Genomic DNA, 27,479 nt, shown 5'->3' on the forward strand with positions numbered 1-27,479 from the left:
GGGGTTTTTTGGGTTGGGAAATATTGCACATTTTGTGTTTTTACCCCTCAAAAACACAACAGGATTTTGACAATAAGGGCATAAAACATAAATATATATATATATATATATATATATATATATATATATCGACAAATATACATGAAACTGGTCTAGAGATTAAAGCCTTGATATATATATATATATATATATATATATATATATATATATATATATATATATATATATATATATATATATATATATATATATATATATACACACACACACTAATCCATTATTATTATTATTATTATTATTACACCTTTAAGACACCCTTTAAGACTATATATAGTCTTAAAGTGTGTCTTAAAGGTGTGTGTGTGTGTGTGTGTATATATATATATATATATATATATATATATATATATATATATATATATATATATATATATATGTATAGTCTTAAAGGGTGTTTTAAAGGTGTTATATATATACATTACACCTTTAAGACACCCTTTAAGACTATATATAGTTTTAAAGGGTGTCTTAAAGGTGTGTGTGTGTGTGTATATATATATATATATATATATATATATATATATATATATATATATATATATATACATATATATATATATATACACACACCTTTAAGACTATATATATATATATATATATATATATATATATATATATATATGTATATATATATGTATATATATATATATATATATAATATCCATACATTTTCTACCGCTTGTCCCTAATGTTATTTAATAAATTAAATTAAAATGAATAAAAACATTAAGTATATTTAATGTTGGAATGTTGAAAATGAAAAATATCAAAATGGCCCCGGTCTGGTTAAATTTTAATGTTTCAGTGTGCGGCCCTCAGTATAAAATAAAAATAATTTCCAATAAAATGCGTGCTAACAAGATTGAGAGATGGCGCCATCTGGTGATCAAGTGGTGCTGAGCGACACAAATTAATTGCAATGGCATTGAAGTCAACTGCGAATCTGACGCGGTGAATACGTGTCTTGTGTCAAAAATGACATCGTACGTGACGTCGACCAAATTGTGTTAGAAACGGCATTCGTTGCCGCGCGAATATCGTCAAAAGAGCCAACGCCGGGGTGACGCGGGTCACTGTGACGTCACGACGCACTGGCGTAGTCGCGGCTTGTCAAGTCACGCCCGTGACGCCATCACGCAGAGGACGTGCAGCGGTTCAAAGAGGAAGGAAGATGGCGGATAACAAAGGCGCGGATGATATGGAACCGCCGCCGTACATGGAGCCAGCGCCCTCGACGCGGGACGACGAACACGCCGAGACTAAATGTGAAGCCGTGGCGGTGGTCGTAGAAAGCGAAGCTAATGAAACAAAAGGGGAGGAACTGCGTGTTCCCGTTAACGAGGCGCTGGCAACAACCAGCGCCACCTTCGGTGACGGCGGAGACGTTAGCATGAGCAATGTTAGCAGCGGCATTAGCATCAGCAATGTTAGCAGCGGCGATGTTAGCATGAGCGATGTTAGCAGCGGAATTAGCATCAGCAATGTTAGCAGCGGCTATTGCGACGCGAGCCCGACGGATACTAACACGGAGCCACTTTCCGCCGAAACATTAGCTCCCGCTCCGGCTCCAGTACCGGTACCAGTCCCAGACTCTGCCCCAGCTTCGTCACCCCCAGCTCCTCCAGCCCCGGCTCCTCCAGCCTCGACTCCTCCAGCCCCGACTCCTCCAGCCCCGACTCCTCCAGCCCCGACTCCTCCAGCCCAGACTCCTCCAGCCCCGGCTCCTCCAGCCCCGGCTCCTCCAGCCACGGTCCCGGCCCCGGCTCCTTCAGCCACGACTCCTCCGGCCCCGGCTCCTCCAGTCGCGGCTCCGGCGCCTCCAGCCACGGCTCCTCCAGCCACGGCCTCGGCCGCCAGCGACGCCGTAGTCAGTGGACTCTCATCGGACATGTCGCCCCCTCCCACGGCTCCAACGGCTACACCGGTGCCCCTTAATTTATTGGATACGTGTGCTGTGTGTAAACAAAGTCTTGAGCGCCGGGAACCAAAGCTCCTGCCCTGCCTGCACTCGTTCTGCCTGAAATGTATCCCGCAGCCGGAGAGGCAGATCAGCCTGCAGGTCCCCGGACCACACGGGCAAACGGACACGCATATCGGTAAGTTTCACACTCGGAACTTCTTACAATTATTCGTTATTTGCTTGCTCTTACATCAGTCAATGAATGTCGACAGTAGGGGAAGTTCACATTTGCCATGTTGCTTCGGTTCAAAGGAACTCTAGTAGGTCTTAGCACGTTTCCTTTGGTCAAGTGTGGATCATGTAATAATCCCAAACCTTAGGCCAGTGTTTTTCAACCACTGTGCTGGGGCACACTAGGGTGCCGTAAGATACAGTCTGGTGTGCCATGGGAGATTATCTAATTTCACCTATTTGGGTTAAAATATTTTTTGCAAACCAGTAATTATAGTCTGCAGATGATGTGTTGTTGAGTGTCGTGCTGTCTAGAGCTCGGCAGCGTAACCGTGTAATACTCTTCCATATCAGTAGGTGGCAGCAGGTAGTTAATTGCTTTGTAGATGTCGGAAACAGCGGGAGGCAACATGCAGGTAAAAAGGTGTCTAATGCTTAAACCAAAAATAAACACAAGGTAAGTGCCTCTAAGAAAATGCATTGAAGCTTAGGGAAGGCTATGCAGAACGAAACTAAAACTGAACTGGCTGCAAAGTAAACAAAAACAGAATGCTGGACGACAGCAAAGGGCGTCCACAAAGTACATCCGAACATGACATGACAATCAACAATGTCCCCACAAAAAAGGATACAAACAACTAAAATCTTCTTGATTGCTAAAACAAAGTAGATGTGGGACATATCGCTCAAAGGAAAACGTGAAACTGCTACAGGAAAATACCAAAAAAAGAGAAAAAGCCATTAAAATAGGAGCGCAACACAAGAACTAAAACACGATTTACAGGAAAACAGCAATAAAGTCCAAATAAATCACGGCGTGATGCGACAGGTGGTGACAGTACACCTACTTTGAGACAAGAGCTATATTTTAGCATGCTTGGTTATGGTTTAAAGTCATATCCAACAATTGCGACAACAACTTTTTACTGTCAACTGAGTTTCGTTTTTTAATGGTGTCTGCTGGTGGTGTGCCTCTGGATTTTTTCAACGCAAAAAATGTGCCTTGGCTCAAAAAAGGTTGAAAAACACTGGTCTACATAACATGTAATGGTGTTTCTTTAATAATAATAACAAATTAAAATCAATGATGTTATAAATTATTGATATAGCTAATGCTCCAATCACGTCACATCATATATTCCCCTTTGTATATTGTTTTTTGGGGGAAATATTGCAAATTTTTTGTTTTTAACCAAAAAAGAAAACAGGACTTTGACAAAAAGGGCATAAAACATAAAAAAAATGATATACATCGACAGATAGACCTGAGGTTGATCTATAGATTTAAGTGTTGAATGAAAAAAAAAAATAACAATATGACAATTGCTAGCATTTTTATGACTGGGACCAAACTTTAATCTTTAGGTGAGTCCTAAAGGTTCATATATATGTATATATGTGTATGTATGTATATGTATGCAAATATATGGATATATTTATATGGATATATGCATAGAAATTGGTATGTATATATGTATATATTTGTATGTATAAATGCATATATATGTATATATGCATATAGATGTGTATATATGTATGAAAAAGCGAATGTTGCGATGCGTTTGTGAGATTAATGCGCTACCGTATTATATATAAATATTAAATGTTATTCTGAATGTTACTAGATTACATATACTTACAGCATGTATATAAAACCTTAATGGAGGTGTTTGAATGTTTTTTAGAGCGCTTTATAGGCAGACTAGAGCAACTCCTATTAGCCCCATTGTTACCTGACTTTTGCTAGCATTTATTTACGTGTTAGAATGCATAAAATAGAAAAAAATTGTGTTCTTTTCTTAAATAAGTATTGTGATTGATAGGCAAAATTCCAAAAAAGTTCAGTTCCCTTTTGAATCCATGAGAGCGGTATTTGGTCCACTACAGGGTTTTCCCCTTACTGTATTTGATTGTGGCCGTGCGACACGGCAACATATTAACCGCCACACTTTAAAAATGAGATTGTTGTATGAGAAAACAATATGGAGCAGTATAATATAGCGTACAACCAGATCTTTTTATCTTTTATTGCCATTATTATGCGAACAACGGGTCTAATTCCAACAAGTATTTCCTTTGTGCACATACTTCTGTCTCCATGTTTCACCGAATAAAAGGACTTTGATTGCGTACTTTAATGTAGTCGAGATATACCCGCGGACAGGGATTTTGAACATTTATGATGACACTGGCGGCTTTTAAGGAGAGAGAGTCTCGCAGCAGCACAAAGCAAGTGTGACGTACAAATATGTAAATGTTGCATATTTGTTTTAAATGTGTATATATACATGTTATTGACTTTTTAAAGAAAATCTTTGCATCATAGCAAATAATGTGACGATGCCCCTAACAACCACAGGTATCTTGACAATCTAGAGGAAACCCTTCACTGACCGCTGGGCATGGGCCGGTATGGTAACTTTAGGCAAAAATATCACACGAGGGCAGTGGTTGTCAAACTTTCTTCAGCTAGTACCACCTCAGAAAACACTCGCAAGTACCACCATAACAACTGGCATTAAAATACAGTAGCATAGTCCGCCTAAACATTCATTAAAAACAAGGCAGATGTTTTATTTACAAGTTTATGTAATATTTTAACATTACATGCAGTTTAAACAGTAACACTGTTTGATTCTTTGGCGTACAACTGGCTGGAGTGTACCACTACAAGCACATACATGCTATTTTGAAAATAAATTAAACTCAAGTAAAAAAAAAATGGAATAGTTTGAGTGCATATAATAGTATTTTGTGCTGAATTATTGTGTCTGCACGTCTGCCATTATCCTTATTAATGTGCAATGATTACTGATATCTCTCTCGCACCCTCTTCACTCTGCATTCAGTTTTTTTACTGCGCTTGCTCAAGTTTCGACACATCTTTTACAATTTTGCCAAAAAGGCAACCAATCAGACAACTGGACAAATGTACACTCCGATGGTCTGTTTGGTCTCCTATTAGATCACTTCTTGCATTGCGGACAAACGTACAACAATAACTTTATATTGTTTATAAATGTTACCTACAAAGGTTAAACTAATAAAATGAATAAAACCACTTACCTGTGTGGTAAGTGGTTGTTATTCCTCCTTCATTGACTCCATTAGCCAAGAATGCTAAGCCACATTCAGCACGTGTTACAACAGCGTGGCTTCGTAAAAAAAGAGTGCGGGTACTTTCCTGGCCCGCCTGCAGTCCAGACCTGTCTCCCATCGAAAATGTGTGGCGCATTATGAAGCGTAAAATACGACAGCAGAGACCCCGGACTGTTGAACGACTGAAGCTCTACATAAAACAAGAATGGGAAAGAATTCCACTTTCAAAGCTTTAACAATTAGTTTCCACAGTTCCCAATCGTTTATTGAGTGTTGTTAAAAGAAAAGGTGATGTAACACAGTGGTGAACATGCCCTTTCCCAACTACTTTGGCACGTGTTGCAGCCATGAAATTCTAAGTTAATTATTATTTGCAAAAAAAATAAAAGTTTTATGAGTTTGAACATCAAATATCTTGTCTTTGTAGTGCATTCAATTGAATATGGGTTGAAAAGGATTTGCAAATCATTGTATTCCGTTTATATTTACATCTAACACAATTTCCCAACTCATATGGAAACGGGGTTTGTAAAAGAAGAAGAACGCCTACATGCAATTACCGATATCACGGCCGAAGCTGCAAAACAATCAAAGGAAGGAAACGTTTTGTCTGAGGAGGCAAAAATAAGAAAAAGGGAACCTCCCGGGATAAAAGGACAGTCAGGGATCAACATTGCCCCGGGTTTCACTCGCTGAATTTCAGACCGATGCTGCTTTAGCGCTGTTTCTGCTAAACTAGGAAGTGACTTTCCATGCTCAAATCAAAATGATAATGCTAATGTTAGCTATCGGAAATTTGCGTGATAGCAATAAATAGCCACCAGCTTGATAGTTAACAGTTCCACAATACTTCCTTCGATAAAACTGTCCCGCCAGTCTTTTTGTTTCGGACCTGCATCCGCCACGATACATTCTTGGTAGTCGAGTCATGTTTGTAGAACAATCCATGATCATTTCTTGATAGTGTCTGCTATTTAACATCAGCATAGCCATTAGAGACCTAATATTATTGACAATATTACTGCTGACATCATGTCAGTGCGACACTATAAGCGCTAGTCCTCATGGGAAATGTGGTCTTCTGGCAAACACTACCGCTTTGTTCCACTGGCCCCTCCAAAATCAACCAAAACTGAAAGATCTTAACTTCGGTATTAATTAGTGCGATAAATAACCGCAAGAGGCTGAGGGTTTGTTCCCATTCCCCTGTCGTCACCGCCATTTGAGTGACAGACATGTTCGCCTATCGGAATCTTTGAGCCTCGCCTTTGTTTGTCTCTCGCTTCAAACAGGGAGAACGAGGTCTCACTCCGTGCATCGCTCTCAGCCCCTGAGTGCGTTTACTTAACAGTAGAATTAACTGAACGCAGTGAGCCCTCTTTTCAGTCATTCACAATCTTTGTCTCTTTGGCGGCGGCGCCAGCTCTACACACACAGGAAGCACAGACAGCCTCCCTACTCGCCAGTGAATAGCGCTGCAAAGTAACAAAAACTAGGAGGAGGAAAAATTGCTGACAAAGCCAATGTCCCATAGTGGTAATGTTTCATCTTCAAATCGGATGGGCAATATGAGCCCATCAACACTGACGAACGAGCAAGAATTCCATGATGACAACAAACAAAAAGACAACCTGACCTCATTTTTCCAACTGGGAAAAAATGCTAAGATGTTTAATATTTATTTAAAGCCATTTAATTTTTTTGTTTGTTTATTTAGGATAACAAAGTTATTTACCTTCTAATTAAAGTACTATTGTAAACAATTATACAGTAATGAGGAATACACGTTTATATAATTTTAAATAGTTACTTGCATTATTATTATTATTCCCCACCTTATAGTCATATTATTACTCTTATCATGTTCACGTTAGACATTATCATGCTAACTTTTTGAGCTAGTTTTGTAACCGTTTACCCCAGAGTCGTATGTGACACTTGCAAACGATAGCATGCTAGCAGGTTAACTTAAGAATGATAACTTTTTCATCTAATTTTACAATTTTTTTTCTATTTCTGCAGCCACACACCTTAGAGTCATATAACTTGGTATATGAAACATGCTAACTGTTATCATGGTAATGTTAGCACACATGCTAAATGTTAGCAATTTTATGTAAGCATGCTAACATTTTAGGCTAGGTCTGTAGCTCATTTTGTTCAGTTACACCTAAAACTCACAGATTCAGACACTTGGCACCATCTCAAAAGCACAGCGGCTTGCGGCGACCCCCAGCCAGAGTTCCAGGGCACAGATAGCAATTTTCTAGTTATTGTTATTATTATTATAGTTCATATACTATAACATTACATTATAATCACTGGATACTTTAATCAGTTATTTCTTCAATTTAAACGCATTTAAATGACCGCACGGGTTATTATTCTTCAAAATCTTGAAAATGAAAAGTTGTAATATTTTCATATTCCAGGTCAGTGTTTCCCACAGGACAGGCATCTATTTGTGGTGGTGTAGTCGGCGGGCGGGCGGGCGGGCGGGGGGGCAGCGGCGATGACCAAGAAGAACGCGGAGTTGGAATATAATTATAACATTTTATGTACATATTTATATACAGATTTGAACAATTAGTGATTCACTGAAATATATTTATTAATTGTGGTTCTTACAAAAAATATATCTTATAAAATATAAAAGCTAAAATGTCTCTTAAAGCTCTGCCCCTTTAATTAGTGAATACTAAATAATTTAACTTTAGCCTACTACTACAACCATATTATTTACCAGCAACATGAAGTGAAACAGAGGCAGAGGTGTCCTGCAAGTCAGTCAACCTCCTCCTCCTCCTCCTCCTGCTGCTGCTGCTGAACAGGTCGCACCTGTGGTCCGAACTGTTGGCCTACCTCCTCTCCAAGTCGAGCCCTTTTCGGTCGTTGAAAATATTTTTCTATACTCATCTGTGTGAAGGAGTGAACATCCAACATTAGAATTTATTACTAACGAGCAGAACCGCTCTATGTACAGTGCCGTCTAACCTTAAGCGGCAGCAGCTCAACACATGCAGGGTTCAATGTTAAGGTTTTTTTCTACTTGCCTGACTTCTCAAATCTACTTGCCCCAATATTTGTACTTGTCCTGCCTAGGTTTTTTTCTGGCTGTGTAGTGCTCATGGCTTATATCTTAATATAATCCTTCCCGTTGACTATTTACAACACTACACAGTATTTATTATTATTATTATTATCTATAATTGCATTTAAATGGCATTGCATACATGTAAAATTAAATGCTATTTCACATTATTTGACCAGTAGCAGTTACACTCATCTGAACAGGTCAGCCACCTGTTTAAAGCCCGATCACAGTTGAAATCTTGAAATGAATGGTCTTTAATGGCCAAAACATTAACCTGGACAACATTTTAACAGCTGGTTGGCTCAGATTTTATTCTTTTCATTGCATTCACATGCTGCAGTGGACAGTGGACAATTTAGCTTCAGTCCATGTGTGTTTATTGACAACATGGTTATAACCTGGACACGTTAGCTCGTCGGTATTGTAACACGTGACTGTTACTACGAGCGTCTGCCCCGGGCCACGAGTCAAACAGCGGCGGTGTTAATGAAGCAGCGTCAGGCTGCTCACCGTCAGTGAAACGCTCGGTGAAATCACGGATTAACGTTAAATATATGACGAGCCGCGAGCGATGCAGCTATAACCTATCTACTAGTGATGGGTTGATGAGGCGTCATGAAGCGTTTTGACACATTGCAAAACTGTATTGATACTGTGTCGATACTGTGTCACTAAATAATGACATCTGCTGGACATTAAAAATCCCTACAGGCAACCTATGGACCGACTCAACTGACACTGATTTTATGACCTAGTACAGTGGTTCTCAAATGGGGGTACGCGAACCCCTGGGGGTACTTGAAGGTATGCCAAGGGGTACGTGAGATTTTTAAAAAATATTCTAAAAATAGCAACAATTCAAAAATCCTTTATATATTTATTGAATAATACTTCAACAAAATATGAATGTAAGTTCATAAACTCAGTGAAGCACAAGCTCAGGTTTGTCACTAAAATGTCTGTCAAAAAGAACTGTGAAAAGAAATGTAACTATGCAATATTCAGTGTTGACAGCTAGATTTTTTGTGGACATGTTCCATAAATATTGATGTTAAAGATTTATTTTTTTTGTGAAGAAATGTTTAGAATTAAGTTCATGAATCCAGATGGATCTCTAATACAATCCCCAAAGAGGGCACTTTAAGTTGATTATTACTTCTAGGTGTAGAAATCTTTATTTATAATTGAATCACTTGTTTATTTTTCAACAAGTTTTTAGTTATTTTTATATCTTTTTTTTTCAAATAGTTCAAGAAAGACCACTACAAATGAGCAATATTTTGCACTGTTATACAATTTAATACATCAGAAACTGATGACATAGTGCTGTATTTTACTTCTTTATCTTTTTTTTTTCAACCATAAATGCTTTGCTCTGATTAGGGGGTACTTGAATTTTAAAAAAAAATCACAGGGGGTACATTGCTGAAAAAAGGTTGAGAACCACTGACCTAGTATATACAATAATATAAACCAAGTCATTGTATTTCATTTAGGATTATTTCATAACTTCATTTAAATAAAAATATATTTTTTGTCTTTTTTAGATACAGTCAAATAATGTGAACATGTATCATAACATGGAAATCTAAGAGAACATGTTGTGAATGAGGATGCTTGTGGACCTGGAAATTATTATTTATTTATTTTTACAAATTTTTATCAAAAAAAAACAGTTTTTCCAACGTATTCACTTTTAGACGCTTTCTCTTCTTAGTTATTATTTCTCGGGCTGTAGAAAAGAGCCGCTCACAGGGCACAGTGGAGGCGTCAGTGCGACACAGTTCGCGTATCGGTCACGTGACCAAAACAGCTCATGATCGGTCACGTGACTTTCTAAAATCGGTACGCGCACCGACACAGGGTTTCGCTCTAGAGCTCGACGCATGCGCCGATGCATCGGTGTTGCCGGACCCATCACTACTATCTACCTATAACACCTGTAAAAATGAAGCAATGCTACCACGCTAGCAAGCGTTAGCTCGCCGGTGTTGTGCCGGAAAACGCACCCCTGCCATAATATGCACCCCCTGACGCGGGAGCGCGCTTACGTCACTCGGTTGCATCACTCGTCTCGAAAAGTATATCTAACTCGGCTGTTGGCTGAAATCGCCTCTTTTAAATCGCCTCTTTCGGCATAAAAAAGTACATAAAGTGAAATAATCCAAGTTTTCTTTACTTGTGGATGAATTAAAAATTGTGAGCCTTTAATGATTTCGCCGTCATTCAAGTGGCTGAAATCGCCTCTTTCGGCATAATAAAGTACATAAAGTGAAATTATCCTTACGTGTGGATGGATTCCAAATTGTGAGCATTTAATGATTTCGCCGTCATTAGATCAGATAAGGCGAAAACAATAACCAATTAATATTGGAATATTTGCTGTCCCGAAAATGTAGTATTGTCTACCTTGACAGCTATACTGTAAAGAATATGTACACCAAAGTAAACCTCTATATGTACTTTTTTAGAGACATCAAGAAGAACGAATGTTTGCTGCTTCATTCGACGTGTTGTCGTGATCCTATACTCGTATTTTAAAAATATGACATTTTCTTTAACTTTAAGGAGCTCATGGGTGGATGGATGAATAAATAAATGAATGCATCTGATATCTACCTTTGATTTGGTTTTAAGAAGTTTCAAATTGAACATTCACAAATAACGTTACCAAAAGTACCCGAAGTACCAGAGGTGGAGTTATGGGGGGGGGGGTGCATTTCCCACCTGCCACAGAATGCACCCCCCATCTATCTCTGGCTAGGAAGGTCCTAGAGACATGAAACTCACCCTGGTTACTCATCATAGCCCCCCGGGTATACACTGAAAACCATGTGAAAATTGGACTACCAGAAGTGGAGTTATGGGGGGGTGCATTACCCACCTGCCACAGAATGCTCCCCCCATCTATCTCTGGCTAGGAAGGTCCTAGAGACATGAAACTCACCCTTGTTACTCATCATAGCCCCCCCGGTATACACTGAAAACCATGTGATGATCGGACTACCAGAAGTGGAGTTATGGGGGGGGGTGCATTTCCCACCTGCCATAAAATGCACCCCCCATCTATCTCTGGTTAGGAAGGTCATAGAGACATGAAACTCACCCTGGTTACTCATCATAGCCCCCCGGTATACACTGAAAACCATGTGAAAATTGGACTACCAGAAGTGGAGTTATGGGGGGGGTGCATTTCCCACCTGCCACAGAATGCACCCCCCATCTATCTCTGGCTAGGAAGGTCTTAGAGACATGAAACTCACCCTGGTTACTCATCATAGCCCCCCAGGTATACACTGAAAACCATGTGAAAATTGGACTACCAGAAGTGGAGTTATGGGGGGGGGGCATTTCCCACCTGCCACAGAATGCACCCCCCATCTATCTCTGGCTAGGAAGGTGATAGAGACATGAAACTCACCCTGGTTACTCATCATAGCCCCCCGGGTATACACTGAAAACCATGTGAAAATTGGACTACCAGAACTGGAGTTATGGGGGGGGTGCATTTCCCACCTGCCACAGAATGCACCCCCCATCTATCTCTGGCTAGGAAGGTCCTAGAGACATGAAACTCACCCTGGTTACTCATCATAGCCCCCCGGGTATACACTGAAAACCATGTGAAAATTGGACTACCAGAAGTGGAGTTATGGGGGGGTGCATTACCCACCTGCCACAGAATGCTCCCCCCATCTATCTCTGGCTAGGAAGGTCCTAGAGACATGAAACTCACCCTGGTTACTCATCATAGCCCCCCCGGTATACACTGAAAACCATGTGATGATCGGACTACCAGAAGTGGAGTTATGGGGGGGGGGGTGCATTTCCCACCTGCCATAAAATGCACCCCCCATCTATCTCTGGTTAGGAAGGTCATAGAGACATGAAACTCACCCTGGTTACTCATCATAGCCCCCCGGTATACACTGAAAACCATGTGAAAATTGGACTACCAGAACTGGAGTTATGGGGGGGTGCATTTCCCACCTGCCACAGAATGCACCCCCCATCTATCTCTGGCTAGGAAGGTCATAGAGACATGAAACTCACCCTGGTTACTCATCATAGCCCCCCGGGTATACACTGAAAACCATGTGAAAATTGGACTACCAGAACTGGAGTTATGGGGGGGGTGCATTTCCCACCTGCCACAGAATGCACCCCCCATCTATCTCTGGCTAGGAAGGTCCTAGAGACATGAAACTCACCCTGGTTACTCATCATAGCCCTTTCTTTGCAGTGGGGGGGATATTGCTGTTCTAAAAATGTCTATATATGTGTATATATATATATATATATATATATATATATATATTACGCACACACACACTGCTGTGTCAATCCAAAACACACAATTTATTGGTCTCTTAACATGTTTCCAGAAGAAAAGAAAATTATGGTTTCAAAGTTGGTTCCTTTTGGATGTTCCAATTCAGAAGAAGTGCAGTGTTATTTCTATGTAACACAAAATAAATAAAAACCTATACCAAACTTACTGCGTTTGTTTTTATTTGCCAATGATTTTGATAGGAAGTCATATAACTTCTCACAATTTACGTTTTCTTTTCTCGATTAAACTCTAGAGTACATTTGAATAAACTAATCATAGTTGATTTTACGTTATTGTGTATCAATGTATGTCTTTGTGTTCACTTTGTTTGACTTTGAATATTGTATATATAAATTATTTAACTATTGGTGGATTTTGTTATTTGTTTGTATTAAAATAAATTGCATTATACCTTGTTTGATAAGAAATAATATTTCTTCTCCTCTGACCTGAAAAAACCTATTTAATTACAAGACTGGTTTCAGATTATATTATCGTAATACCGATGTATTTATGATGTTTGGTGTGACAGGGACTTTATCTCTTTTGGGAGGTAAACTTTGTTAGAGAAGTCCCATGTACCAAGAGCTGGGGACACTGTACATACCAAGAAAAACATAGGGGGTGCATTCTCAGGCAGCTGGCCTGAACGTCCTGCCTGAAAATGCAAATAACTCCACCTCTGGTGGTCCAATTTTCACATGGTTTTCAGTGTATACCCGGGGGGCTATGATGAGTAACCAGGGTGAGTTTCATGTCTCTAGGACCTTCCTAACCAGAGATAGATGGGGGGTGCATTCTGTGGCAGGTGGGAAATGCACCCCCCCCCATAACTCCACCTCTGGTACTTCGGGTACTTTTGGTAACGTTATTTGTGAATGTTCAATTTGAAACTTCTTAAAACCAAATCAAAGGTAGACATCAGATGCATTCATTTATTTATTCATCCATCCACCCATGAGCTCCTTAAAGTTAAAGAAAATGTCATATTTTTAAAATACGAGTATTGGATCACGACAACACGTCGAATGAAGCAGCAAACATTCGTTCTTCTTGATGTCTCTAAAAAAGTACATATAGAGGTTTACTTTGGTGTACATATTCTTTACAGTATAGCTGTCAAGGTAGACAATACTACATTTTCGGGACAGCAAATATTCCAATATTAATTGGTTATTGTTTTCGCCTTATCTGATCTAATGACGGCGAAATCATTAAATGCTCACAATTTGGAATCCATCCACACGTAAGGATAATTTCACTTTGTACTTTATTATGCCGAAAGAGGCGATTTCAGCCACTTGAATGACAGCGAAATCATTAAAGGCTCACAATTTTTAATTCATCCACAAGTAAAGAAAACTTGGATTATTTCACTTTATGTACTTTTTTATGCCGAAAGAGGCGATTTAAAAGAGGCGATTTCAGCCAACAGCCGAGTTAGATATACTTTTTGAGACGAGTGATGCAACCGAGTGACGTAAGCGCGCTCCCGCGTCAGGGGGTGCATATTATGGCAGGGGTGCGTTTTCCGGCTATGAACCACCAAGCTGCTAACTGTCGCCAAAAGGCACCATTTAAGTTTTTTCCCCATGGCATCCTGGATCAAGGCTTTCAGCAGCTTTTGGACGTTTGAGGTAGAAACGTAGGAAGCGCCATCATTATGAAAAGTAGCCGGCGAGTATTTTGATTCCGTCCGTCCGTTCGTCCCTCTTCTTCTTCTTCTTCTTCTGGCCCACCAGGTGAATTAAGTGCTATTGCATAGTGCATAGTAGGCTACCGCCACCTACTGCACCGGAGGTGTAACTACAAGCAACATTCACAGACAGTCCCAATGCTTTTATGAGCGGTCGACCGAGTCAAAAGCCGAAAAATCCATTTGTGGCGGACGTAATTCTTTCGTGGCGGGCCGCCACAAATAAATGAATGTGTGGGAAACACTGCAGGTATTCTTCATAAAACATGTTTGTGACATGAGGCCATTTGCATTTTTATTCAATTTTTCATTAATTTTAAGAAATTGCAGTTTTTGCATCACTACTCTTGTACTAGTGGGGTCAAACATGACCCCAAGCAGTTTCTATGGAATCTTCTGTGAACCTTTAGTTCTTAGCAACTCTGACTGTCCCACTTACACATCTGATGTCATCTCTCACATCTGATGCAACTTTGACTGTCAATACTGTCCTACTTACACAACTGATGTCATCTCACATCTGATACAACTTTGACTGTCAATACTGTCCTACTTACACAACTGATGTCATCTCCCACATCTGATGCAACTTTGACTGTCAATACTGTCCTACTTACACATTTGTCATCGCTCACATCTGATGCAACTTTGACTGTCAATTAGGGCTGGGCGATATATCGATATACTCGATATATCGCGGGTTTGCCTCTGTGCGATATAGAAAATGATTATATCGTGATATCGTGACATTGGAGTATACGTTCTCACGCAGTTGCTTTTAGCTGCGGGCATTACACTACAGGCGTTTCTCACTCTTTCTAGTCTCTCCTTCTCACAGGGGCGTAAAACAAGCCCACCTTCTTACATACGTCACATACTGTCACGTATAGGTGACAGTATGTGACGTATACGCCGTCGCCCAGCAGAGAGGTAGCAGCATGGCTAACGTTAGCTGAGGCAGGTGGTACAAGCGGAGCGGTGCGAGTGACAAAACAAGAAAAGGTGCGAAACTGATCACAAATGGAAGAACAATTAATGCCCCAAAAAAACAGCACGGGGTCCATCATCTGGCGGTAGATTGGCTTCAAGCGGGAAGATATTCAGCAGACAACAGTAATATGCAAAGTATGCAGCAGAAGCGTTGCTACAAAAGGTAGCAGCCAACGTTCCCTCTAAGGTTCGCGCCTGCGCAATTGCGCACTGCTCAAGCGTCCTCTGCGCACAGCAAATATATGCCGCGCACCAAATCAAATCCCATCTGAATTCTAAACAAGATAAATACATTTATTCTGTATAATTTTGCAATGCAACTCTGAGTGACAGTGACAACAAGCAGCCCTAACGGTGTTCGTCAACACCGTTCAATTATTGTAACGTCTATCGAGATGCTTCGAGGACAGGAATTATGTCGATCACTTTATTGAGCAAAACTGTTTATATTCGGCCATAACCACACCAAAAACATGAGTAAAAAACTTCTATCTCGAAAAACTAGTCATTTTCTGCCGTACAAACCAGGCCAAAACCAACTTGTCATCTGTCACCAACACGCATACCACTAAGCCACTGGTGCGTTTAAGGCCAAACAAAAAGTCAGACAACTCAAACACCACACAAAGTTACACTATGACTCCTCAGTCATATGTGTGCTTATTCTACTGTCATTTATTATTAATGTTAATTTATTTATATTAATCATAGAATGCTGTTACTAGAGAAAGTTACAGGAATGCACACTTCATCCTATGCTTACATTTCATTGTGCAACATGAGGATGTTTAAGGGGAACTAAATGTGATCTCTGAAAGTGATTTCCAAAGCAGGACCCCCACCCAGACATATTGTACAATACTATTCCAAAGCTTATGAAAAACAAGATTTCTTTTATTTTCATTACAAGTGAGCCAAATCACTAATATTACAAAATAATCTCATGAAAATGACTCCTCTCATTTAAGTGTTATTATAAAAGATTGGTTTGAGACAGGTGTGCTGCTGGTATTGCCACGTGTGATGTTGCTCACATGTGCTCCACTGAATGCTCAGGGAGTTTTTGTGTTTGCTCAGACACATGAACAATTAGAGGGAACATTGGTAGCAGCACTACTAATTTGTTCTTTCATTTAAAAAGTCACCCGCGAGAGAATGAAGAGTGCTTGAAACTCTGCACGTTAAAGTTAAAGTTAAAAGTTAAAGTTAAAGTACCAATGATTGTCACACACACACTAGGTGTGGCGAAATTATTCTCTGCATTTGACCCATCACCCTTGATCACCCCCTGGGAGGTGAGGGGAGCAGTGGGCAGCAGCGGTGGCTGCGCCCGGGAATCATTTTGGTGATTTAACCCCCAATTCCAACCCTTGATGCTGAGTGCCAAGCAGGGAGGTAATGGGTCCCATTTTTTTTATAGTCTTTGGTATGACTTGAACTCCCAACCTACCGATCTCAGGACGGACACTCTAACCACTAGGCCACTGAGTAGGTTAACATCTCCGGCCGGTGCCACACCCAAAAAAATGCCGTAACAACCTGCACTGACAAATGAGCCTGACGTCTTCCATTTATAGATCAACACCATATGAAAAACAAAGTCACAAACACAAGGAGATAACGTCCGCAGTAACTTATTACATAGCAAAGGACATGGCCCCATAAACATCATCTATGCAACATTTTGACCAGAGAACCACCATTACTTATGTAGACCACAAGGAAGTGTTTTCAATTTAGAAAAATAATAATAATATGACTCCTTTAATATGCCCTTTTATATGCATCAAGTGTTCATTCAAGGCTAAGGCAAAATATCGAGATATATATCGTATATCGCGATATGGCCTAAAAATATCGATATATTCATAAAAGCCAATATCGCCCAGCCCTAATGTCAATACTGTCCTACTTACACATTTGTCATCTCTCACATCTGATGCAACTTTGACTGTCAATACTGTCCTACTTACACAACTGATGTCGTCTCCCACATCTGATGCAACTTTGACTGTCAATACTGTCCCACTTACACAATTGTCATCTCTCACATCTGATACAACTTTGACTGTCAATACTGTCCCACTTACACATCTAATGTCGTCTCTCACATCTAATGCAACTTTGACCGTCAATACTGTCTCACTTACACATCTGATGTCATCTCTCACATCTAATGCAACATTGACTGTCAATTAAGGCTGCAGCTAACGATTATTTTTCTATCGATTAATCTATAGATTATTTTTTCGATTAATCGGTTAATCTATAGATTATTTTTCCGATTAATCTATAGATTATTTTTCCTTTTACCGATTATTTTTTTATTTAAAATGAAGATGAAAAAATAAATGTAGGCCAGTTTTTTCAAAAGGCATGGCTTTTATTTACAAAAAAAAAAGTTTGGCCACTCAGTCAACATTGACAACAACATGACAAAATATTCTGTAACAATGTAAACATTTAAAACTTTTAACATTTAACAAAATTAAAAGTAGCTTATTTGCTTTTTAATGTGCAAATATAAAAGTAAACATCCAGTGCAATCTTAATATTCTGCAATAGTATAAGCATTTCAAAAGTAAAAGTATTGCTTATTTGCTAAAATGTGCAAAAATAAAGATAAACATCCAATACAAAAAAGTGCAAAACGAAATATTCTGTAACAGTGTAAACATTTCAACAAAAGTAAAAGTATTGCTTATTTTGCTTAATAACACAACAATGATAGTATGATTAAAGTGAAATTGAATTGTTGGTTTGTACATAGTATATGTAACTGTTAATGTTGTAAAAGGTATTTGCACAACTAATTAACGTTAGCGTTAAAGAGGAGCGCATCTTTGTAAACACTGAACAGGCACGCCAAACGCGCCTCTCAGAGCGAAACAGTGTTTTAGTTTATGAATTTACAACGCAGATACAAATGACACATTCATGTTTTTGTGTAATGATGACAACGTATACTCACGCGGACGATTGACTAGTTGATGGTGATGGCAAGAACGCTGTCGGGTGTTTTCTTTTCAAATGTTCGTTTATAGCCGTTGTGCATACAACAACATTATTAGCAGAGGTGGGTAGAGTAGCCAGAAATTGTACTCAAGTAAGAGTACTGTTACTTTAGAGATTTATTACTCAAGTAAAAGTAAGTAGTCACCCAAATATTTACTTGAGTAAAAGTAAAAAGTATATTGTGAAAAAACTACTCAAGTACTGAGTAACTGATGAGTAACATACACACATATATATATATATATATATATATATATATATATATATATATATATATATATATATATATATATATATATATATATATACACACACACATATATATATATATACATATATATATATATATATATATACACACACACATATATATATATATATACACATATATATACATACATTGATATATACAGTATATAATTTATATTTATTTATTTTGCCGTTTTTGTTTACATGTTAAAGGTGTTTTAATGAATATACATGCATGTTTAACACATATAGATTCCTTTCTTTCATGAAGACAAGAATATAAGTTGGTGTATTACCTGATTCTGATGACTTGCATTGATTGTAAACAGACAGTATTGCTTATAACGTCCACGTTTTCAAATGGAGGAGAAAAAAAGTTCCTCCTTTCTGTCTAATACCACATGAAAGTGGTTGTTTTTTGGTATCTTATTTGTCCATCTTCCATATTCGTTTTTATACACTTTACAAGAAATAAATTGGCGGCAAACTCCGTAGCTTGCTAGCTTGTTTGCGCTGGCTTTCAGAGACTCTTATTTTGAAAGCGCGGCGCGATGGAGCGGCACTTTTATTGTGAAGACAGGAACTGTGCAGTCAGTCTTTAGGCTTTTGACGGGATGTACGGTTGAAATAAAAAGTAGTCTTTTTTCCTTCACACTTTTGATTGATTGATTGAAACTTTTATTAGTAGATTGCACAATACAGTACATATTCCGTACAATTGACCACTAAATAGCAACACCCCAATACGTTTTTCAACTTGTTTAAGTCAGGTCATGTGACCGCCTGGCTCTGTTTGATTGGTCCAACGTCACCAGTGACTGCATCTGATTGGTGGAATGGAGTGAAACGTCACCAGTAAGGCAGGCACTTTGAAGGTCGGTCTGACAGACCAAAACAAACAAAGTGTGCATTAACAGATCGATAAAAATTAGTAGCGAGTAGCGAGCTGAATGTAGATAAAAGTAGCGGAGTAAAAGTAGCGTTTCTTCTTAGGCCGTTTATTGAAATACTCCCACACTTTTGACGACTTTTGGCGTGCTTTTTTCCCCTCGCTCGCACCGCTCGCATCGTCTGCTTTGCGCTCCGCCATGACGGTAGTGTGACGTAAATATGCGACGCGTCGAAGCACAAAAACGGCGTCGACGTATTTACGTAACCGATGACGTCGACTACGTCGACGCGTCGTTTCAGCCCTACTGTCAATACTGTCCTACCTATGCATCTGATGCAATCACTAACATCTGATGCAACTTTGACTGTCAATACTGTCCCACTTATACATCTAATGTCATCTCTCACATCTGATGCAACCTTTTAGACTGTCAAAACTGTCCCACTTACACAACTGATATCATCTCATATCTGATGCAACGTTGACTGTCAGTACTGTCCCACTTACACACCTGATGTCATTTCACTCATCTGATGCAACTTTGACTGTCAATACTGTACCACTTATACATCTGATGTCATCTCTCACATCTGATGCAACTTTGACTGTCAATACTGTTCAACTTACACATCTGATGTCATAAGGCTGGCCGTTGTGGACCAGAACTGAAACCGCGGTATGTTTAGTTTGAATACCGATATCTAGTAAAAACCGGTATATTAAAACAATTTGCAAAGTGTTTACGGTTGCCTCAGTGTTTCATGGCTAGATAACCAGTGTTGGGAGCACTTGAGTATTTTTATTGTAAGTAGTAACGTAATGTCTTGTTTATTCTTTAAAAAGTAATGTTAGCCGTTACTATGTCCAAGCAATTTTCGTTCATTTTGTTTGATTGTTAGGTTCATATCCCTATGCTTGTGCGTGGGTATAGATGGAGCTTCTATTCGCTCTCTGCGGTGAAAGCCGCTGGCTGTTAGGTTTAAAACTACTTTTCAGCCACCCAGCCGCTACACTACAGTAGCTTAGTCCGCGCGGGCTATGGGTAAAGGCACTTTTCAACCGAGTTGTGGTTAAATATTTGACACACGGAACGAGCAGCAGAGAGGGGCTATTGCTAGCTGCCATGCTAAGTTGCTAACAAAAGTGAACAACATAAACAGATGAGATTAGTGATAAAGTCGCTAGAAGGAGAGAGATACCGTATTTTCTGGAAAAACGGGCGCATTGCTGATGATTGGTCTATTTTTTATCTTTTTTTTTTCTTTTTTTTTTCTTTTTTTTTTTTTTCTTTTTTTTTTTTTCTTTTTTTTTTTTTTTTATTTATTTTTTTTTTTTTTATGTCCTGTCCAGCTTCTCAGGCAAATCATATAGTTGATGTAGATGCCCATGTCGGCTGTTCAGATTTACTTTACAAAAGAGAAGTGTAGGATACTTCTCTTGTTGCCTTATTTGTATTTGACTTTATTAAATGTATTTATATTATCATTTAGTGCAGCCGGGCCGGAGCAGGAGGGGATAGAAAGAGAAAAAAAAGAAGACAGAGGGGGAAATTGTGGGGACAAGAGGGGGATTAGACAGAGAGACAAAAACAACAACAGCAAACAACAACAACAACAACAATAGAGCAACATCAGCAAATATGACATGTACAAATATGATGGTAAAAGTAATAGCAAATAAGCAGTTAGCGAAAAATAAAAAATAATACAGAAATGACAATGAGCATTATTACACTACAAATGGATCAATACAAATACCAATAGAAATAGCGCTATTGATAATTAACAATACCAATAATTTACCTTTATTATCAACAATACAGTTGTTTAAATGCAACAATACATATACGTAATGATAACTTGAGATACGAAAGAATGCAGAAAAATGGAGGGGGAGAAAGAGAAGCAACCTACATTAACCTTGTAGATTGTTATAGTCACAATAGGTTAAGCTTTGTCAGTGTGCCATGTGTTACACCCAGTTTACCCTAGGGCAACAACGTTAATATATGTTTGATGAAACGTGATTATGTGCATGAGTGTAAGTATGCATATGTACTTGTATATGTACAGAATGTGTATATGTGTTTGTACAATGAATGTATATGTACAGAATGTGTATATGTGTTTGTACAGCGAATGTATATGTACAGTATGTGTATGTGTATGTTTGTATATTGAATGTGCGTGTGGATGTACGAACATTAGGTAGGTAAATATGTACTGTATTTGTGTATGTATGTGGGAGCGTAGGTACCTATGTACGTATGTGAGCATATGTGAATTTGCATGTACAATACATTCGACTCCCAGAGTGCGTGGGAGCCAGAGCACGGCCCCATCACCCCCGAGAGCCCAACCCACAAACAGGAGGCGTGGTGCCCAGGGAACCAGGGACCACCGCCCCCACGCAGCCAAGCCGGCCAGCGACAGGAACCCCAGAGCCCGACCCACCGTACCGCCCACAAGGGCCAGCAGCAGGCCGCAGACAGACGCACCCGGCAGAGGACAGGGCACGAGAAAAGCAGGGGACAGCCAGACCCCAAGCCAGCGAGAGACCACACCCCACACGGGCAGAAAGGCGAGACGCCCCGCCCGAGGGACCCAGAGACTCCCCGCAACCGGACGGGAAGACCGCCCCCGCCCCACCGGCAACCGGGCCCCCACGAGCCCACCCCCCACCCCCGGAGAGCGCGGCGAGGCCAGCCCCCGGCCACCCCACCCAAACCGGCCGCCGCAGGACCACCCAGGCACAGGGCCACGGGAACCACCCACCCCACCCGCAGGGACCCCAACGATGGAGATGGAACAACCAGCAACCGCCCCGCCGAGCCCCCCCCCTGAGGGAGGGGAAAAAATTAAAAAATAATATTAATAAAATATATTTAAAAAATAAATAAATAAATAAATTAATTAATTAATAAAAAAAAAAAAAAAAAAAAAAGAATTAAAAGAAGATCACAGACATGCTGACAAACAAGGTCACTACCCCAGCAACTGGCCGACTCGCAGCACCTCGGAATACCTTGCAGCACCAAGCTACCACAATAGACGCAGGGACTAGGCCCAACAGGCCCCAACCAAGACGGGCACCCGGAAGGGATGGACAGCGGGACCCAGGAGCTCCAGACACGCAGTTCGGATGCAGTAGCCTGAGGCGTCGACCCCCGTCTGACAGGCAGGCCCAGAGCGTACCCCCAGAAATATACATACATACATACATACATACATATACACATACACATACACACATACACGTATACATACCCACACATACACATATATACATATACATACACATATGTACACATACACATATATAAACATACATACATACACACACATATACATACATATACACAGTTCGTCAGCCATCACGCGCGCGCGCTGCCACCAGTCACAACATCAGCCACACCCCTGCACCAGACCCAGCAGCCACGGGCGCCCACACCACAAACAAACGGCAGCAGAAACAGCAGCCGCAATAACCCCAGACAGCCAGCACCAGCCAATCAAATCAAAGCGATCAAAGAAAAACTGCAACCAGCAACCACACGCCACCAGGGCCACGGAGACCAGCCGGCGCCAGCCCGCCGGTCAGCCCGAACGCCAACACGCAAACAAGAGACACCAACAACCCCCCCAACCAAAAGGCCCCCCACCCCAACCCAAACCCGCACAAACACACCACCGCCCAAACAACCGGGACACAGCATCCAGACCAGACACGGGGGCTGCGCCGCCACCACACCAAGTCACCAACAGAGACCCCACAGCGCAAGGTCGGGCCACACGGGCACGGACCCCATCCAACAGGAAGTGAGACCCGCGCGACGCCACACACAAATAAATAATAAGATTAAAAAAAAAAAAAGAAAAAAAAAAAAATGAAATAAAATAAAATAAAAAAATAAAATAAAAGATAAAATTTAAAAAATAAAATAAAATAAAAATGAGTAATAATAAAAATAAAAATAATAAATACATTAAAAATAAAAAATATATATATATAACAATAATAAATGAATAAAAGCCTGGCAGGCCACCAGACCGCAGTCCCCGCCGGCCGACGAGGCAATGAGGGGTGCGCCGAACCCCAAACCCCCCATGCATGTGTACAAGGCCCCCAGAGTGTCTACTGTGTAGTTAAAATTAGGAGGTCAGCCGTTACAGCCGACCTCCAGTCCCTATTGATGTGTGTACTGTAGCGTGAGTGAGATATGTATGCTTGTGGGAACTAATAATGCGATTAAAATTGGGGGACATCAAGGTCATGGTGGGTCCCAACCAAACCAAGCCCCCCAAATCCTAAGTGTCTAATATGCAGCTAAGATTGAGGGATGGACGAGCAGGGGACAAGAAAGGAGGACTGGAGCCCCATTGGAGGCATCCTCAACCCCCCGCCATGCCTCCCCGCAGGACAATCCCCAAAGTCCTATATATGTGTGACTGTGTGCGCTATAAGTAGGAGGAGTAGAGGGCCCGGACATCCCCCCAGTCCACGCGGCCGACAACCAGGAACTACGGCCAGGAGGCCGCCACCCCCCGCCACAGCCCGTTATCTTTTTTTTAATATAAAAGGCACACCGGATTAAAGGACGCATTAAAGGAGTCATATTATAATTTTTTTCATAAATGTAAGACTTCCTTGTGGTCTACATCATTGTTTTTCAACCACTGTCCCGCCGCACACGCACACTAGTGTGCCGTGAGATACAGTCTGGTGTGCGGTGGGAGATGATCTAGTTTCACCTATTTGGGTTAAAAATATTTTTTGCAAACTAGTAATTATAGTCTGCAAATGATGTGTTGTTGTTGACAGATATAAGTAAGAACTTGACACTGCTTTATATTAGAAATGGCAACAGCGGAGGATGAATGTCCCATAACGAGAAGATAGAGAAAAAGAAGACGCTTATCGACTACAGTGTCGGCACGGACCACCACAAAGGCGGATGCGCGCAATTTTTCAGGATTTATGCAGATCCCAAATACAGATCAGCAGGTACCAGCAGGTATGAAAAGTTGCTTTTGCATAATATTGCGAAAACAAATCGGCAGACTATGTCTTACCTTACACACACCATAGTAATACTCCAATGTTGAAGCACAATACAATCCTTCAAGCGGTGCGGCTTCATTACTTACCAAAGTTGTACTAAAACATTTTGATAGATTTTTGAGCACCGTTTGTAATGTTCTATATTTTCAATGGAACATATAAAATGTTGGTGTTGTTTACTTGAGTCATATTGCCATCATAGTGCAGTGTACACGTGTCTTTTAGGTTTGACAACCATCTACTGGCCACACTTATCATTAGACCATTTACCAAATAAAATTGCTTCGAGGTCGGCAAGCAAAACTAGTTATTCCGTACATCAATCAATCAATCAAAGTTTACTTCTATAGACCTAAATCACGAGTGTCTCAAAGGGCTGCACAAGCCACAACGACATCCTCGGCTCAGATCCCGCATCAAGGCAAGAAAAAACTCAATCCAATGGGATGACAATGATAAACCTTGGAGGGGACAGCAGATGCAATACATTAGGTGCACTGGGTTATAAGGTGCACTAAGTGTGCCTTATAGTCTGGAAAGTACGTATGTTCCAAAGCAAATTGGTGTATGTGTAAATAAAGCTGTAGTCACTCGCCAAATGCAGTCGCTGTCCAAAGCATTGCATAATTTGCAAGTCGAAAAGTCGGTACAGCGCTGTCACATTTAAAAAAACAAATTTGATGCGCATCAAAGTGCGTCGTCATAGAAGCCTCTAGAAAGACGCAAGGGGCGAGGGTGAGCCAAAAAGGATGCCCTGTGCAAACGGCCAAACAAAGGTACAACAAAAGCTATCGGTATGGCGGTATTGTCTCAAATATATGCTGCTTTCTAAAATGAAGTATAACACCGGTATACCGCTGTATGCTGCTTTCTAAAATGAAGTATAACACCGGTATACCGCTCAGCCCTATGATGTCAGCAGTCTCACCACCCAGGAGGTAATTTTTATACAGCAAGTATTATCTCCACTTATGTTTTACATTGACAGATTGTAATGTGTGATCAGATTAGCCTACTTTGTTGTTGGCGAACAGTATTGTAGTTAGGTTGGTAACACTTTCGTGTTAGCTAACAGTATTGTAACACACACACACTTTGTATCTGACCTAGCTAACTCAAAAGCAGGCTAATGATATATTAGCTAGTTTGTTATGGTTTAGAGAAGGGGTCCCCAAACTACGGCCCAGCGTCCAAAATCCGGTCCGCGGGAAGTCTCAGTTTTTTTGGTTTTTTTTGTCCGACCGCTTGTTCTTTGTCAACTGGAGGCAGAAATTCATCCCCAGTGATGGTGTTACAGTGGATGAACAACTTGTGCCTTTCAGAGCGAGGACCCGGCTTCTGCAAGCCCGCAAAGTACGGCATAAAGATTATTTTGTGACGCACGCATATGCAATTGATTGGATCGTGTTCCGAGGGCGACAACCAGAGGAAGACATCCAGAAGAATCTGGGGGAAAACCTTGTTCGTCCAGTTGTGCAGTGCATTCAGACACACAGGTGGCAACTTCTTCACCAGTGAGCATCTCCGGGAGACGGGTCTGACTATTGTGGGAACTTAGCGACAGAACAAGCCAGATATTCCTCCAGTCATGAAAGCTTCCAATTGCGGATAGGTCCACAGCACTGAATTTGGGTTCAATACAGCATGACCATGATCAGGTATGTGAGAAATAAGGGAAAGGCTAAGCATAATGCACCACAGCAAGGTTGTAGATAAAAACAGCCCAAATAAAAAAACAGAAGTGATCCGCTTCTATTACCAGACCGAAGGGGGAGTAGATACTATGGACCAGATGGCTGGCAACTACACCTGCAAACGGCAGGCGCACAGGTGGCCCATGGTGCTTTGGTACAACATGATTGTTGTCGCCGCATCTTTCAGGGCTCAGCAGCCTGAATTTTACACAGGCATCATCTATTGACGACAACACTTCCTTACAGAGCTCTGAAAAAACCTTGTGACACCACCCATGAAAACTCGACTGGATGGTACCCCGACCCTGCCAGTCCTACTCACTGACGCAATGGGAAGGCGTGGAGTCACAAAATCTGCTGCGATCCAGCCACAGGAAAGAAGCACAAAGGCTCAGCAGAAGAGAAAGACGTGCTAGTTGTGTCCAAAAAACTAAGATCGCAAAGCCACTGATTGCTGTTGGAAATGAAGTACCGCTGTGTGCACACAGTAAGAGGAGATAAGATGTTTGTGTGGACTGTGTTAGGATCTCCGGCATGTTTTCTGTACCACCTCCAGACATAGGGACACACAAACATGTTTTGACTAGGGATGATGTTTGATAAGAAATTATCGAGTTCGAGCCTATTATCGAATCCTATTATCGAACCGATTCCTTATCGAGTCCAGATAGATTGTTGTATATGGAAAAAAACACAATATTTGGTTTAACAAATCACTTCACATTCTCTACTGCTCGCTACTATAGTATTACCATATCTGAGTTATTGTGCAGAAATGTGGGGAAATAACTACAAATGTGCGCTACATTCGTTAACCGTGTTACAAAAAAAATTAGACTGATACATAATGTTGGATATAGAGAACATACAAACACTTTATTTATTGAATCAAAAATATTAAAGTTCGATGATTTGGTAAAATTGCAAACAGCTAACATGATGTGGAATTAAATGATGGAATGGATTAAGTAAAGAAGTTAAACATTGTACTGATATGATCCAGTTGAAGAGGTTGTTCAAATGAATAGTGCTTACAAAGTACAAAGAAGAAGAATTATGAGAAATACTTTCAACCTTATTGAAAATAAGATATTCTTCATCTCAGTATATTATTAATGACTGAATTAATTAATTACATATTACAAAACTGTTGTATATACTAATT

At 40.4% G+C, this 27,479-nt stretch overlaps 1 protein-coding gene across 6 annotated transcripts in view; it reads left to right on the plus strand.

Annotated features, from left to right (window-relative positions):
* The first annotated feature begins 1,184 nt into the window (after positions 1 to 1,184).
* The window catches only part of trim33 (tripartite motif containing 33), a 150,308-nt gene continuing 124,013 nt past the window's right edge, over positions 1,185 to 27,479 (plus strand). For 4 of the 6 annotated variants that reach the window (XM_061985614.2, XM_061985615.2, XM_061985616.2 and 1 more), the window contains exon 1: positions 1,186 to 2,156. In XM_061985614.2, coding sequence (XP_061841598.2) covers positions 1,232 to 2,156 — 925 coding nt within the window. In that variant the 5' untranslated portion in view covers positions 1,186 to 1,231. Of the gene's footprint in view, positions 2,157 to 27,479 lie in introns of all 6 variants that reach the window. The other 2 variants (XM_061985612.2, XM_061985613.2) reach the window with 1 other exon arrangement.

Source organism: Nerophis lumbriciformis, linkage group LG23 (genome assembly GCF_033978685.3).
Source record: "Nerophis lumbriciformis linkage group LG23, RoL_Nlum_v2.1, whole genome shotgun sequence".
In the NCBI taxonomy this organism is placed as follows: Eukaryota; Metazoa; Chordata; class Actinopteri; order Syngnathiformes; family Syngnathidae; genus Nerophis; species Nerophis lumbriciformis.